This window comes from Eubalaena glacialis, chromosome 18, assembly GCF_028564815.1.
Source record: "Eubalaena glacialis isolate mEubGla1 chromosome 18, mEubGla1.1.hap2.+ XY, whole genome shotgun sequence".
Taxonomy (NCBI): domain Eukaryota; kingdom Metazoa; phylum Chordata; class Mammalia; order Artiodactyla; family Balaenidae; genus Eubalaena; species Eubalaena glacialis.
Window position 1 is genome coordinate 27784576 of NC_083733.1, and position 14420 is coordinate 27798995.

A 14420-nucleotide genomic window follows, 5' to 3' on the forward strand; every position below is an offset into this window, starting at 1 on the left:
CAGTTAATGTCAACGAACCGACCACAAGTAAGACATGGCCTCCGGTTCTATATCAGGACTTTAAAGACAGACACCCCTACCCCACTGCCCTCCTCAATCAAATGCTACGATCTGTAACAAAGGGAGATACTTGGTCAGGAATCGAGAGAAAATTTGCCCTCATCCAACCTTGCGGTCCCCCTGACCAGTGCTGTCTGGAGGGCAGGCAGGGGGATTCAGAGAAGGTACCTCTCAAATTATGGCCTGCTCTCCCATTGGGAGGATTATTTGGGGCTCTTAGCTAGAAATCTATCTCTCCAGGGAACCATTCCAGAAGCGTGAAAGGCACCCTCTATTGGGCCTGCACTGGGACATCTCAGTGAGAAAATAAAACATACACGAACCCACTTTCAGTAGGGGGATTGTGAGTGTCCTGATCTGGCATCCAGAACAATCTGAGGCCCAGAACCTTGGCTCTGTCTCTGGTTGAGATTCTTGACGGCCAGCCCAGTGCCTGCTCAGCAGCAAGAGACAGAACCCACCTGGAGCTGCACGCCCCCCTCCAGTCCCCTCCTTGCTCCTCCCAGGCCATTGGGCCATCGTCCCCTGTTAAACAGGAAGAGGCAGAGCGCCCCCCACCCCCACCCCCAGGATTGTCTTCGGGACCATCAGCTTGCACTGGGCTGGCTTCTGAGTTTCTTTTCTCTCTCCTCCTTCCGCACCCTGGAAGGGGAATGTTGCTGCTGACACTGGAGTGAAATGCCGCCTCTGTTTGGGAGACAAAGAACAGAGTGGCTCCTCCGGGTCAGCTGGGTCTCCTTGGCCGGCCGGCTCCCTGGCCTCCCAGGCTTCTTCTGGGGCATCCTATGAGGAGGGCCGTCTGCGGCTACGCCAGGAGCTGCTGCCTGCTCTGGAGCGGCTGCATTCTGAACGTGTTTTCACTGGAATGCAAAGGAATATTTTACCTTAAAAAATCCCAAACAGCTTCCCTGCTCTGCAAGACGTTTATCTATTGAGGGGGGTGCGAGAGGGGAATAGGGTGGCTGAGGAGCAGGGGGCAGCAGGTGGTGCCCTGGTTGGGCAGGCAACCTGGCCTGTGTATTCCTAATAGAGCTAGTGAGAAATGTGTGTGAAAACACGTGTGCTAATGTGTGACAGTGCATGCCTGTGTGCACTAACTAGAGCGTGTGTGGAAGCGTGTACTGGGGTTTTAAAGCATGTATAGGCTGTAGTGTGACAAAGAGTCAGAGAGCGTGTGAGAACGTGTGTGAGCGTGTGCAAGTGGATGTGTGTACTCAGGCGCATGTGCAGCATTTGTGGGAAAGCATGGGGTTAAGTCTGAGCACCGTACAGGAATGAGTGCACGTGGAAAGTGTGAGAATGTGTAAGTGTGCACACGTACTAGCTAGATTGTGTAAGAGTGTGTGTGTAGTGTGCACGCTAGAAGGTCAAGAAGACGTGTACTAGAGGTTGTGAGAGTGTGTGAAGGGTAGCCAGGGAGCACTTGTAAGTATGCCTGTGAGTAGTAACTACTGTGTGCGAAAGTTTTGTAGTACTAGGCTTTGAGGGGGTGAGAACGAAAGTGTACGTTTAAGTGCAACAGCGTGTGTGAGAACTGTGAATGTGTTCATGTGGACTCACTAGAGCAAGTGTGCAAACATACGTGAGAGCCACGTATACTGTGTACTGTATGTGAGCATGTAGAAGGTGCGTGTGCGCCAGGGGTGAGCGCGCACGTGTGCACGGGCGTCTGTGGGGCGTGGGGACACTCAGCGGGAAGGTCTGAGCAGAGTGGGCGGCCCCACGTGCGAGTGTGAGTCTGTGCGTGTGCGCGCGCGCCACCACCCCCCACCTGGGTCTGAGCCGGTTGCCATGGGAACGCGCCGCGGCCGGAGTTAATCATTTCCTGTGGAAAGTGTGCGGGAGGGGCCAGAGAGGGGCGGGAGCGGGGCGGGCCGAGGAGGAGGCGGCGGCGGCGTGGAGCTGCCTCCCACTGGAGGGCCGGGCCGAGCCCCGGGCGCTGCGGCGACGCAGGGATCCTGCCTCCACCAGGCCGGTGAGTCCGGGGCTCGGGCGGGCTGAGGACGGGCTGGGCGCTCGGGTTCCGCCCGGCCTGTCGTTCGGGGTGCCGCGTCCTGGATCCCCCTGACCGGCCCCGTTGGGGGCCGCAGGGAGGGCCGGGCCCCGGAGACCCGGCCCTGCGCTATCCCGCACCCCCCCTGCGCCGTCCAGCCTGAGCCGAGCAGGGCATGGGAGCGGCGTGTCCCCTGGAATCCAAGCAACCTCGGGACCCCCTTTCCGATTTCAATGGCCCGGGAAAGCCGGACACTGCCGGGGAACCGCGTGCCCGTCAGCGCCGCCCCCTCCCCTGGCAGAGGTCCCTGCAACCGCAGGGCGCCCCTGAAAGCTGCAGTTTCGGCCCTCCCACCCCGTAGGTCCCCTGGGCAGTTCACTTTCCCCTTCGCAGGGCCGGGATGGGGTGGGCCAGCCCCAGGTTAGGAAGGAGGGCCTGGGCCGGTGCCGTCCTGGGCAGTGGGCGAAATTGAGCCTTTGACAGCGGTTGGCTGAGGGGGGGCCTGGGGGGGCGCGGGTGGGGAGCGGGCCCAGCAGGAAGGGCGAGCCAGAAGCCACCTCCTTCAACCCCCTGTTGTGAGTTAGAGCAGAACTCTGGCGCAGTGAAGGGCCTGGTCCTGGCAGATTTTAAAGAGGAAGCTGCATATAAATTGGTACCATTTGTACCTCCGACCCCCCAGCCCCCCCAATACACACATCTGTCTCAAGGTTTGGGGTCGTGGCCACCCCTGGCCTTTCATCTTCTCTGGCTTTCTGTCTGCCTGAGGCTGAGTGAGCACATACGCTGGCCCAGGCTGTTCCCCATGCCCTTGATAAAAGTAACCCTCTCCTTGGCCAGAGAGTCATTTGCAAGGAATGCAGTCTCAGAATGGGGCCCTGTATTGGCAGTGACTGGATTTTAGGGACATTGGGTCGTGAGTTCTGCTGTCCTTATGGGCACCAGGGAGCAGAGATTTTGAAATCTGGGTTGACCTGCAAAACCCAGGACGTGTGACTGTGCGGAGGGGAGGTCTAGCCCCTGTCCAACCTCCTTGACATTCTGCCCGCTCTCCCAGGGAGACCAAGCCTCCTGGGCAGCAGTCTCTGGGCAGTTGTCAAGTGTGTCCCCCAACCATTGCAATATCCCTGGTCTGGGGCAAGGGGGCTGTAGCTCCACCACCCTGGCCTAAACCCAGAGAGGCAGGTGCTGGCTCTCCTGCAGCCAGCCCTCTGCATCCACCCACCACTGGATAGAGGTCACTGAAAAAATAAAATTTGGGTATTCTTTGTATATGCCAGTATTGTTCTGAACATTGTATATATGTATTGTCTAAACTTTACACCAACCCTATAAGGTAGAGTTCTCCCCATTTCATAGATGGAGATACTGAGGCACAGAGACAAAGTAATTCTCCCAGGGTCACACATCTAGTAAGTGGCACAGCCGGGTTCTGAACCAGCTTTCGGTCATAACCACTCTACTCGTATGCCCCCATCACCTCGCCCCATGACCTAGGTTTTTGAGTCTCCAGCCTTGGGCTGTTTGAAAGTCCTTGATACTTTTGACCTTCACACCACTCAGGCTGCTAAATTCAGCTGCTTTTTCCTCTTCAGGATCTTGCACACACCCTTCCCCTTTCTTCCTGATATCTTCCTGACTGCCTCCTAACTTCCCTTCCTGAAACCAACGAAATATTGTCTCCTTCTGTCCCTGCCCCCTCAGACTTAGCTGATCCCCTTTAAAAGTCTTCTCCCTCAACTGTGACATCGACCTTCAGTGTCCTCCGCCATCTTACCTTCCCAGCGGCTTGGCATGCAGGTGGAGCCTGTCTCACTCCCTCCTCATCCCTTGGGCAGCTGAGCCTCAGGGTTGCTGTGCGCCCAGCTCCGTGCCAAGCAGCCTGGAGAAGGGGACATCTGGCTGCTCCTCCTGGTTCCTTCCATTCCACACTGGTCCATCTCCATTTCCTCAGCGGGGCTGCCCACATATTGGATTAGCCTCCACCCCGCCCTTTGGCCAGCAGTCCTGCCCCCTCCCAGGGAGACTGCACCCAGGAGCCTCCTCCTCCAAGTTGTCTTCCTTAGTCCAGGAAGACAGAGACCATGACTCCCTAGTCAGGAGCCTGGCATTCTTCCAGGGCTCAGCTCTGGGAACATCGGTCACCAGACGTTCAGGCCACCCATCCTTGCACTCTTCTCTTGCCTCTCGATGCTTCAGTCATTCCTGTCCCTCTGTTGACCCAGCATGTGCAAATCTCTCCTATTCTAAATACCACATCCTCTCCTTCCCATCCTAGCCAGCTTCTCCAAAGTGAAGGAAGTGGCAGCTTCCTCTAGCCCCCATCCGCCTTGGGCCTTCCCACATCTGCCCTCTGCCTTGCTCCACTGACCTTTCTTCCAGTTTGACCTCTCCGTGGCATGGTTCCCTGGGAACTGACCATCCTCTCCTTCCCACTCACTCTCCGGTCACCTCTGAGGACTCTGCACCTGCCTGGTGCTCCTGCCACCTCTGACCTTCCTTCTCCAGCTTTTCTTCCCACTTGGAGTGAGCTCCATCCTTCTTGGTTGCCTCTCATCTTGCACCACCTTTGGTGATTGCATTCTCACCTGTGCCACAGTGACCCCCGTCAGCCACCCGGTTCTGTGTCTCCATCTCCAGCCCTGCTCTCTTCCAAGCTTAAGTTCGAGCTTTTGTGTGCATTCATTTCCGGGCATTCACCCAAAAAGCCATCACCAGGTGTTTGGTGTGGATGTAGCTTCGCTCCAGGCTGGGTGCTGTGGGACCCACCCTGGGGAGCCATAGAGGGTCAGGGGAGATGGACACTGTTCAAACAGATATCTTTACTGCCTGGTAGAGAGTGGTCAGTGCAGTGAGGGTTGGGGAAAGTGGCCTACAGCCCAGGTGGCGCCATTAGGAAGTCCTTGGGTGCCTCCAAATCCATTTTAAAACCAAAAGCAAACTCCACATTGCCCCTCTGAGCTGACTTGGCTTCTTCTGTAAATGGCATCACTTGTTGTCTGAGTCTGGGACCACAGCTTGGTGTCACCTTAAATGCCCTCAGAGCTGCTTTGCACACAATAGGTACTCAATAAAGACTTATGCAGTAAATGAAGTCTGTTCTGTTCATTTGCTCTGTTCATAAGGGCCCCATGGGGCTTTCTACCCAGACCAGTGTTCCCCACACCCACCCCCATTCTCCATACCACCTGGTGCCTCCCTGAATCCTGTTTTGATTGTGGAGGTTTGTTGAAGTGTTTACCTCCCTCCTGACAGGGAGGTTTGAGGCCATGTCTCTCCTGATCAAAGAGGACCCCTGGCAGGTGCCTGGCACACAGCAGGTACTGGGTAAATAATTATTAAATGAGGAATGAATGAATCTTTGTATTTCAAATTCCAGCTCGGTGTCTGCCAGTTGTAGGTACAGTGTGAAGGCTAGTTGAATACAGGAATGAGCTGATTTTAAGAGAATTGGATATATGTAAGCCTGACGTCACGGCCACAGTCAAGGCCCCTTCTGAATAGATTCATGGAGACGCTGTTGACTGGTGCTTCCTCCATGTGGGGCTGTGACCTGTCTTTATGCTGCCAGGCTCAGAGTGGAGGGGCTGAGATGTGGGGTCTCCACATTGTGCTGCAGACACACCTGATGGGCTCCCTGCCCAGTTCTGAGCCTCCCTTCTCCTTAACTAGTACCCTGAAATGGTGATAGGCTCTGTTTCAGCCCGTGAGCCCAGGGGCTCCTTGGGGGACATTCGAGTTGGGGCTCTGGGTAACAGGTGACCCAGTTCAGCGGACCCTTCCAGATGGTGGGCTCCGATCAGCTTGGGATGGGGGCGGAGGGTGCCGGCTAGCGGGCTTCAATCTCGCTTTCTTGCTCTCTCCGCAGGCTGCCCGACGCCCGGAGGAGGCTGCTGAGCCCCGCCGGGCCATGGTCCCGTCTCGCAGGACGTGGAACCTGGGAGCCACGCCCTCGCTGCGCGGCCTGTGGCGAGTGGGCCGGGCCGGGGAGCCCGAGCCGGGGATGGCTCGCCCCGCCCCAGCCAGCCCGGCCGCCCGCCCTTTCCCACACACCGGCCCGGGGAGGTTGAGAACTGGTGAGTCCGCATTTTTAAAATGCCTCTTTATTTCCTTTCCTTCCTCCAGATACCAGCGATGAAATCGGGGTTTCTGGCAAGTTCCTAGGCTCAGTCAGAGCTGTCAGGTAATTACAGGGTACCGGCAGCCCGCGAGCCGGGCGTGGAGTCAGGGCGTCAATTTCGCTGGGCGCTCCTGCCCCGCGCCCGTCTGTAGAGAAGCCGGGGACGCCGAGTTAAACGTTAACGCAGTCTGTAGCGCAGGGGGAGAACTCCGCGAACAGCCACGCGCTCCCTGGCCCGGCCAGGTGGCTGTGGCTCTGTGATCCGCCTGTCCTTGGCGGCGGAGCGCTCGTGGTCTCGCTCCGGTTTCTGCCCGCGGCCGGTAAACAAGGTAGGTGAACTGCTGCCCGGTGCCCTGCGCGGAGCTGACACTTGATTCCGCCAGGGCTCGCCCGCGGATGGCGAGGAGTGGACGGAGGCTGCTCCGGAGCGTGGCCTGGCAGGGAGTGGTTGCCATGCCCTCCTTTTAGGTGCCATCCAAGGCGGCCCCGACAGCAGGTGGGCAGTGAGGGAGTCCCCGAGTCGGGGCCCCCGCTGTGCCCCTGGGGGAGCTGTCAACACCAGCTCTCCTTTCTGGGTCATGTCCCCTGGTGCCTCCAGCGTCAAGAAGTGGGCAGCTCCTCTGATTCCCGGTGGGAGCTAGATCGTCAGGACCGGGGAGCTGCCCCATGACTATCTGCCAGCCTTGGCTTGGGTAGGTTGTCCTGTAAATGTGGGGACGGGGGGGGGGATCTTCAGACAAGATGCCTTAAGGGTTTGCTGTCTGACTACTCCTGACCTACGGGGAGAGGGCTGAAGATTGCCAGCCTGTCTGAGCTGGCAGAGTCCCTCCAGGACATCGGGTCCAAGCCCCTCTATGTACAGAAGGGAAAACTGAGGCCCAGAGAGGGCACATGGCAAACTCCAGTTCCCTCTCTCTCATCACACTTGTGCCATAGGTGGCAGCCAGAGCGCTGCCCTCCAAAGTCTCTCTGCAGGGGACAGTGAGGCTGGGGATGACCCTGGAGGCCGCCGGGGAAAGCTTGGGCTTTTGGATCAGGTAGCCCCAGTTGTCTGGAAGGGGCTGAAGATGGTCTCTACCCAACAAGGTTGTCCAAAGGATTAAAGATGAATGAACAGTATTGCTTTTCTGGTAAAAAAAAAAAAAAAAAAAAAAAGAAAAAAAAAAAAAAGAAAGCAAGGATTGAAAAAAACAAAAACCTGTTCTCTTGGAAAACTAAAAACTAAAAACACAGAAAAGTATAAGAAGGAAAATAAGAATCACCTATACGCCTGTCACTAAACATTTTATATAGTTCCTTCTAGTCTTATGTGTGTGTGTATTGGTCTCTTAAATTAGTATTATGAGGATTATATGACCATACAGACTTTTATCTACTTTTAAAATTTAAGACAAAGGTCCAGTGAAATCGTATGTGTGAAATGCTAAGCGTGGTGCCTGCCACTGGGTAGAGCCTCAGCCAGTGTGGATGTCACGTCCCTGGGCCCCTCTACCCCCAACCCCCTCTTATTGTTGCCTTGAGAAGGGTAGGCAAGCAGAGGGTGGGTTAGCACATGGGACTGGAATACTGGCTCTGTGTGACCCTGGGCACATTATTAACCCTTCTGGGTCTCCGGTTCCTACCTCTCAGGGTTGTTGTGAGGAGCTGATGGCCTGCATTGCTGGCTACCTTCTGTGTGAGCACTTTACATGTGTTGCCCTGTTTAATCCTCATCACAGGACTGAGCTTGGTTCCTTATGCCTATTGTATTGACGAGGAAACTGAGGATCAAGAAGGGCAATAAGGCCTGGAAAGCACTTGGCCCAGTGCTGGCATTCAGGATGTGATTGCCCCCCAGGGTGGGAGCTCTGCAGCTTGTCCTGTGAGGCGAATCCCCTCTCCCGTCCCGTCTGGTCCCACAGGCTGTGGTGGTGGGTCAAGGGAGGGGTGAATGGGGTGTCGCTGCTGCAGCCCTCTCCCCCCATCCGGTGAGGGAGGCAGTGTGTCAGAGGCTTGAGAGGATGTGCTTTAACTGGTCCTGAGTGTGTTTTTGGAGGCTACAGGGACCACGCCACCCAGCGTGGGGTTGGTCTTTATGAAGGCAGGGGAGAAATTGCCACCTAGAGGCAGCCTCGGTAATGAGGCCGCGGCCCCAGGGTGCACCTCCTGTGAAGATTAGCGCAGCCAGGGTGGCATCGGCTTCCTTCTGCTGCTGTCTGTAGAGGGTGTTCGTGGGCAGGTGCCTGCCCTAACGCCACCGTGGAGGGAGGGGAGCCCGCCACCTCCCGCAGGGTCTTGGGCGACTTCCTGCAGAGGATCCCAGGGCGGCTTGTGATTAGGAAGGAGCGCAGCCCCCGCCGAGTGCCAGGCTTTCCCTCTGTGTAGGGCAGGCATGTGAGGGCGTGTGAGTCCCTCCTGGCAGCACCTGGGCTGCCTGGAGTGTGTGAAAGGGGAGCTCAGCCACGGCCCTGGCCAGTGGTACCCGGCCAGCAGTCTCCAGCCAGCGTCAAGCATCTCACCTGTCTCCTCTGTCCTGGGACAGGGCGTGGAAGAGACAGCCCGGCTGGCGGCGACGAGGACTCCAGCACCCGAAGTGCAGCTCGCCCGGCCCTGGCTCAGTGCCGAGCCCTCAGCGTGGACTGGGCGAGCCCCGGGAGCCCTCACAGGCTCTACCTGACCCTGCAGGTGAGCCCTGGGGCGGTCAGAAATGCCAGGGCTCGAGCTGGGCCAGTGTGCCGTGGCCCTCTGAGCTCCAGCAGCTTCCTTCTCCGGGGAGGGAAGCAGGGAGGGAGAGCTGGGGACCTGCCTTCTGCCTCTTGCCAAGCTCCTCATGGCTCCTCATGGCACATCCACCCTGAGCCTGCCTGAATGGGGCAATTTGCTTATTAGGTTAGCTCGGGGGAAATCTCACAGGAGATGACAGCAGCTTTTCAGCCACGCCCCAGCTGAAGTGTTAAAGTGGGAACTGTGGGGCCTTCAGTGAGGAGATATTAGGAAGATGGGCAGGTTTTTAGGGGAGCTGTTTATTGCCACTGGGGCATATGAGTCCATGGGGCAATACTTATTTACATTTCCTCGTTTAAAGTGAGAACCTAAAGCTAGACAGAGGACTTTGCCAAAACTTGGGTTCTTTTCTCTTGCAGTTATCACTGCAAGTCAGTTATCATGTGACTTTCAAAAGACAAAGTTTACATATATATGTGTAGTAGTTGGTTGTAGAATTAATACATCATGATAGCAATAATAATAGCTACTCTTCATTGAACACTGACTTTGTACCGGGCTTTGTGGCATGTATTGTATGTCTCACATCAGTCCAAGACACAGTTACTGTTTTATGTGAGTTTTATGGATGAAGTAAGGGAGGCTCAGAGAGGTTAAGTAACTTGCTACTGGTCACACAGCAAGTTGGGATCTGAACATGATGAGCTTTATAACACATGGTGTAAAGAATTCACACGTGGCAGGAATATAATATCTAGAAATTGAATGTCTCCTGTGGTCCTGTATCTTTAAGAAATCCACTATTAAGAGTTTGGTGTTTATTTATCTTTCCTGTACAACCACTTGATTGGATTTATACAATTTTTATTCTTTACTTTTACCTTCTGTTCTGTGACGAGCTCTTTCCCTCAACAGTAAGTCTTGGTTATTTCTTCGTGCCTGTCAATATATAGAGAACTACCTCATTCTTTTAAACTGCTGCATAATATTCTACTTCAGGGTTTCTCTAACTGATTCTCTGTATTGTTTCTGATTGCAAAGAGATCCTTAAACAAATACCAATGCAGTCATGCAGCTATAGCTTGAGCAATTTCAGGATAACACAGGCTCTGCAATTTTTAAATGGATGCATTTGTTAACAGATATTTATGAAGTGCCTACTCTGTTAGGTGCCAGCACACAGCAAAGAAGAGAAATAGACCCAGCAGTCTAGCAGAGAGGCCAGGAGTAATCAAATGATCACGAATGTATGCGCAAACATTGACATAGTGGCCGAGGATGAAGGACCAGAGTTATCTGGGGGTGTTGCCAAGGCCCCTCCCCCCAAGAAAGATTGTGCATGAGAGGGCCACCTTGAAGGGACACATGCAGATGGAGGGCAGGAGGGGCTGTGGGAAATATGTGCCCTTTGTGTTTGTCCTCCCTCGTGTGGCCCCAAGCCGGGTCTGAACGTGGACCCCTTGTTTGTTGCTTCAGGGACAATCTTGGGCTTCTGGGTTTTTGTCAGCCCTTCTTATGTGGTTCATCTGAAAACGGAACCGAATGGTCCTTCTTTTATCTATAAGGTCTGCGAGAAAAGCCTGTTACAGGGACAGTTAAAGAAACTGTTTTTATGTTAAAGAAACCATTTTTTATGACTTGAGCCATTGGTAGTTAAATCGGGAGGTGGTCAGAAATCAGCAGCCTTGAGTTGGGCGGAGGCTCTGTTCTTGAATTTTGATTATGGGGTGTTGGGCTGTGGTTGCCGCTGAGTGCTGGGGTCAGCAGGTCTGCTGAGGATCTAAGAAGCTCCCGCCAGCAACCAGTCTCCACAGTTGTGTCCTGGGCCATTGAAACTTCATTCTGTTTACAGGGGCTTCAAGGTGGGCGGTGGATGTGGGGCCCAAGTAGGGACCCAGACACAGTGAGGGGACCCAGTGGGTCCCCTGCCAGCTTCTCAAGCAGTTACAACCTGAGTCGCTCCCTTCCGAGGCTGCAGAAATTCCCACCCCCCCCGGGGGCCTGTCTGCCCATCCTGTGGCTTGGCCAACAGGCCAGAAATAGTGTAACCTTTGCTCTGGGCGGCAAATGGAAACTTCCAGCTGCCCCCGTTGCCGCCACCAATGACAAGGCTGCTCGTGCTGGTGTGGCAGTTGGTCACAGGGTGGGGACAAAATTAAGTCGCGGGAATTTTCCTAAATACGAGAGGCTGCTCACCACCCTCCCTTCTCAAGTAGAAAGTGGAGTTGCTGTTTTAAGAATGAGGAAATGAAACTCCAGGGAAGGTAAGTAACTTGCCCACAGTCACACAGCTCACCTGAGCCAGGCTTCACACCCAGGCCTTTCCGACCCCAGGCTCTGAACATTTTTTAAACATAACATTTGTCTTTTTGTTTTGAATAAGGTGGGCAGAAAGACACACACAAAAGTGTCTGTAATCTGCCTTGCCAGATAACTTCTGTTATCAAAGATAACAAAGCAGAACACCATAGATGCTTACAAGGTTAAAAATGCAAATGCCAAAAAGATTCAAAATGAAATGTAAAGGCTTTCTTTTCTTCCCACTCTCTCTCGGTTAAGTTTCTTTTGATCTCCCCCAAAGTTGAAATGATGCATATTTCTCCTCTTAGCCCCTGCACCATCACCCGACCTCTCAGAGAAAACCAGTGTATATTTCCCCAGATTTTTATTTTGGAGGCCTCTTTTATTTCCATTATCCTTAAATGGAATCGCCCTTTACATGTGGTTCTGCTGCTTGCCTTGGACGTCTTTCTGTGTGAGTTGCAGGTGGTTTTCTCTGCATGAAAGACTCTTTCTGCCTCTCCCCTGCATCTCCCCACCAGTTCACTGGTCTGTTCTACCTCAGCCTTCTTTGCCTTGGCTCCTCCTTGACCTAGAGACAGGGTCCTGCGGTCCCGGATAGCCATGCCAGGGGGTGGGCCATGGCCTTCCCCTGCTCATATGGACCCGTGTGTCCCCTCCTTGGCAGTCCCAGGCTGGTGCCGTCTGAAGGTGAGGGCAGCTGACATCATGGTGGGGGGGGGGGGCGGCGGGCATCGCCCTGAGACTGCCGTGTGCCTGGTGGGGCTGGACAAGCCTGTGAATGTTGGGCCGGTGCACCTGAGCGATCAGACCACTGCAGTGGTGACTTGGGGCTCACAGGTCAGCCGAGTGAGCTTCACCTGAGGGTTTCTAAGTGCCCAGGAGACTTGTTCGCTGGTACAGAGGGCTGGCTGCTGATGGGGGCCAGGAGAACGCACTGCCCCCTCTCGCTGTGAGGTCTGGGCATGCTTTCTTCCAGACTCCGGACCTCGTAGTCCCCACCCACACCGTGAGGGGATGGGCTGGCCGGGTCTGAGGTCCTCACCAGCTCCGGGAGCGCACCGTCCTCAGGCTGGAGGGGGGTCCCCTCCCCGCCGCAGTCCCCCCCCTTCATGTGAGGATTCTGGTTGTGTCTTGGCAGCAGGCCCTGCGGGACAAGGGGTGCGAGACCAAGAGTCAGGGGGCGAAAGAAGAGAAACTCCTGAAGAGGCAGGCGCCGGCCCCCAGGCGGGGCCGGGAGGCCCAAGAAGCTGGTGGCACCATGAATGTAGAGAAAACAGGTAAAGGAAGTCTGCCCGCTGACCCGGCACAGCCCGGGCTAAAGCCTGTGTCGGAGGGGAGGCTCTTGTCCCAGACACCGTCCTCCTGCCCTGGAGGTGGCCGCCTGGACGTGGAACTCAGAGACTGCAGCCTGCCCATCCCCACTCCAGGGGCACCCTCCTCCTGGTGCTGCTGCGCGCCACCGGTTATAAGCAGCTTTGGCCGGCATGGGCTGGGGTTGAATTTCCCCGCTTTTTGTCTTTTCCCCAGCGCCTGTCAAAAGCAGGGTGAAGGTGGCAGCCTCAAAGACGCCACCTCCTGCAGAGAGAGGCCTGACCCCCTCCTTTTGTCTCTGTGGGTCCATCAGGGACTCAGAGGTCCCTAGGACAGGGCTTCGCTGTGCTGCGTCGAGGCTGGGAAGGAGGAGCTGGTGGCTCCACTCTTCTCCGGCAAGGCTGGCGAGGTTTTGGAAGAGGCTGTGTGCCCCCTTTGTGGGGCTCCCCAGCAAGAACCCAGAGCCCAGCCGTTACTGGGAAAGTGCATCCTCAAGGAGCCCGAGGGGAAGGCCAAGAGCGAGGGGGGAAAGGAGCTGGCCTTTCTCTCATTTGCCTACTCCTGTCAGAGGTTGATTTGCGTGTCTGAACTTGCGAGGTGGAAGGAACCACTGCCTACTCTGAGGTTGATCCAGAGCTGCCTTCACCCGTGGGCCCGGCACTGATTCGGGGGCGGGTGTCGGGGTCTGGCCGGGGTGTGGAAGGGGGGGCATCGTCCCTCCAGTCCGGGGGACTGACTCTTGTCAGCGGGTCCGGGGCTGGGACCCCCGAGCCTGAGTGTCCTTGAGGGGCCGTGTCCAGGCAGGGTCTCTGAGAAAAACACTGTCTTCTGAAAACTCGGACTGACAGCTGACCTACTCTGAGGGTGCAGAGGTCCCTCAGTCCCCGCCCTTAGGTGCCCCTTTGATCTCACCTCTTCCTCCTCTGCTGTTGTCCCTTAGCTTCCTCTAGGTCTTTTCTCGCCCAGCAGGCGCTCTCCGGGCCCCTCTTGGCTCCCTTGACACACGGGCACTGTGCCCAGGTCAGGGTGAACTCCCCTGGCTGTGGGCTCTGAGGGTGAGATGAGCAGTGTCCCGGGCAAGAAGGGCTCTTCCATGTCCTGCTGGGTGACACTCACTCACACCTGCGCATCCCTCGTGGGTTCCAGGCTCTTGCCCAAGGTTGCCTCTGGATAAGGACCGTTGTCCCCATTTTACAAAGGAAGCCCCTGAGGGGCCCTCCCACACGTCTCTGAAGTGGCAGAACCAGCTCTTGGACCTGGAGTCAAGAGCATTTCCTGCCACACCACGGCAGTCTGCAGAGGGCAGAGGGCTGTGCTGGTCACATGCTGCCCATGGCAGCCCCGTGTGCAGGCCTGGAAGCATCCGTCTGAGCTCGCTCTCTCTAGAACAGATAGCAGAAGCTTGGCCAACTGCGTGTGACATGCATGCTGTGTCACATGCAGGCCGCACGGCCAGGGCTCCTAGCCAGCCAGCGATGGCCCCTGTTCCAGCTTTCCAGAGGGCCTTGAGTCGGAGCCGTCCCTCAGGGTTGGGAGGAAGGGAAAAGGCAGTCTGTGTGTGCGTGGCCTGCTCCCTTTAGAGTGAGAGCGGCTTCTCACTGTCTACGTCTCCTGGGCCCAGTGCTGAGATGTCCTGCCCAGCCTGGAATCAGCTCCATCTGCGCTCCCCGCTCCAGCCCAGTCCAAAAGCCAAGCTGCAGTTTTGGCTTCTGTGCTGTCTCAACTTGCCAGCTCCCTGTGGGTTGAAGCTGGGATGTGTGACTTCAGGTGCAGGTGGCTTTGTTTCCAGCGTCTGGGATCCCCCCGCCACCGAGCCCTGCCCACACAGTGTGGCGGAGCCCCGACACCCTGGTGCTCTGAGGTAGGGTGGAGGCTCGCGGCCAGCAGATGCCACTCTTCATGCTTCACTCTTGGACACTTGGCCCTGCCTCT

General features: G+C 56.0%; 1 protein-coding gene across 8 annotated transcripts in view; it reads left to right on the forward strand.

The window, feature by feature from the left end:
* Positions 1-1965: 1965 nt before the first annotated feature.
* The window catches only part of KIFC3 (kinesin family member C3), a 35903-nt gene continuing 23448 nt past the window's right edge, over positions 1966-14420 (forward strand). For 3 of the 8 annotated variants that reach the window (XM_061174237.1, XM_061174235.1, XM_061174238.1), the window contains exons 1-4: positions 1966-2035; positions 5919-6126; positions 8692-8834; positions 12316-12454. In XM_061174237.1, the coding sequence (XP_061030220.1) occupies positions 5961-6126; positions 8692-8834; positions 12316-12454 (448 nt within the window). In that variant the 5' untranslated portion in view covers positions 1966-2035; positions 5919-5960. Of the gene's footprint in view, positions 2036-5918; positions 6127-6369; positions 6500-8691; positions 8835-12315; positions 12455-14420 lie in introns of those variants that run through there. The other 5 variants (XM_061174239.1, XM_061174240.1, XM_061174236.1 and 2 more) reach the window with 4 other exon arrangements.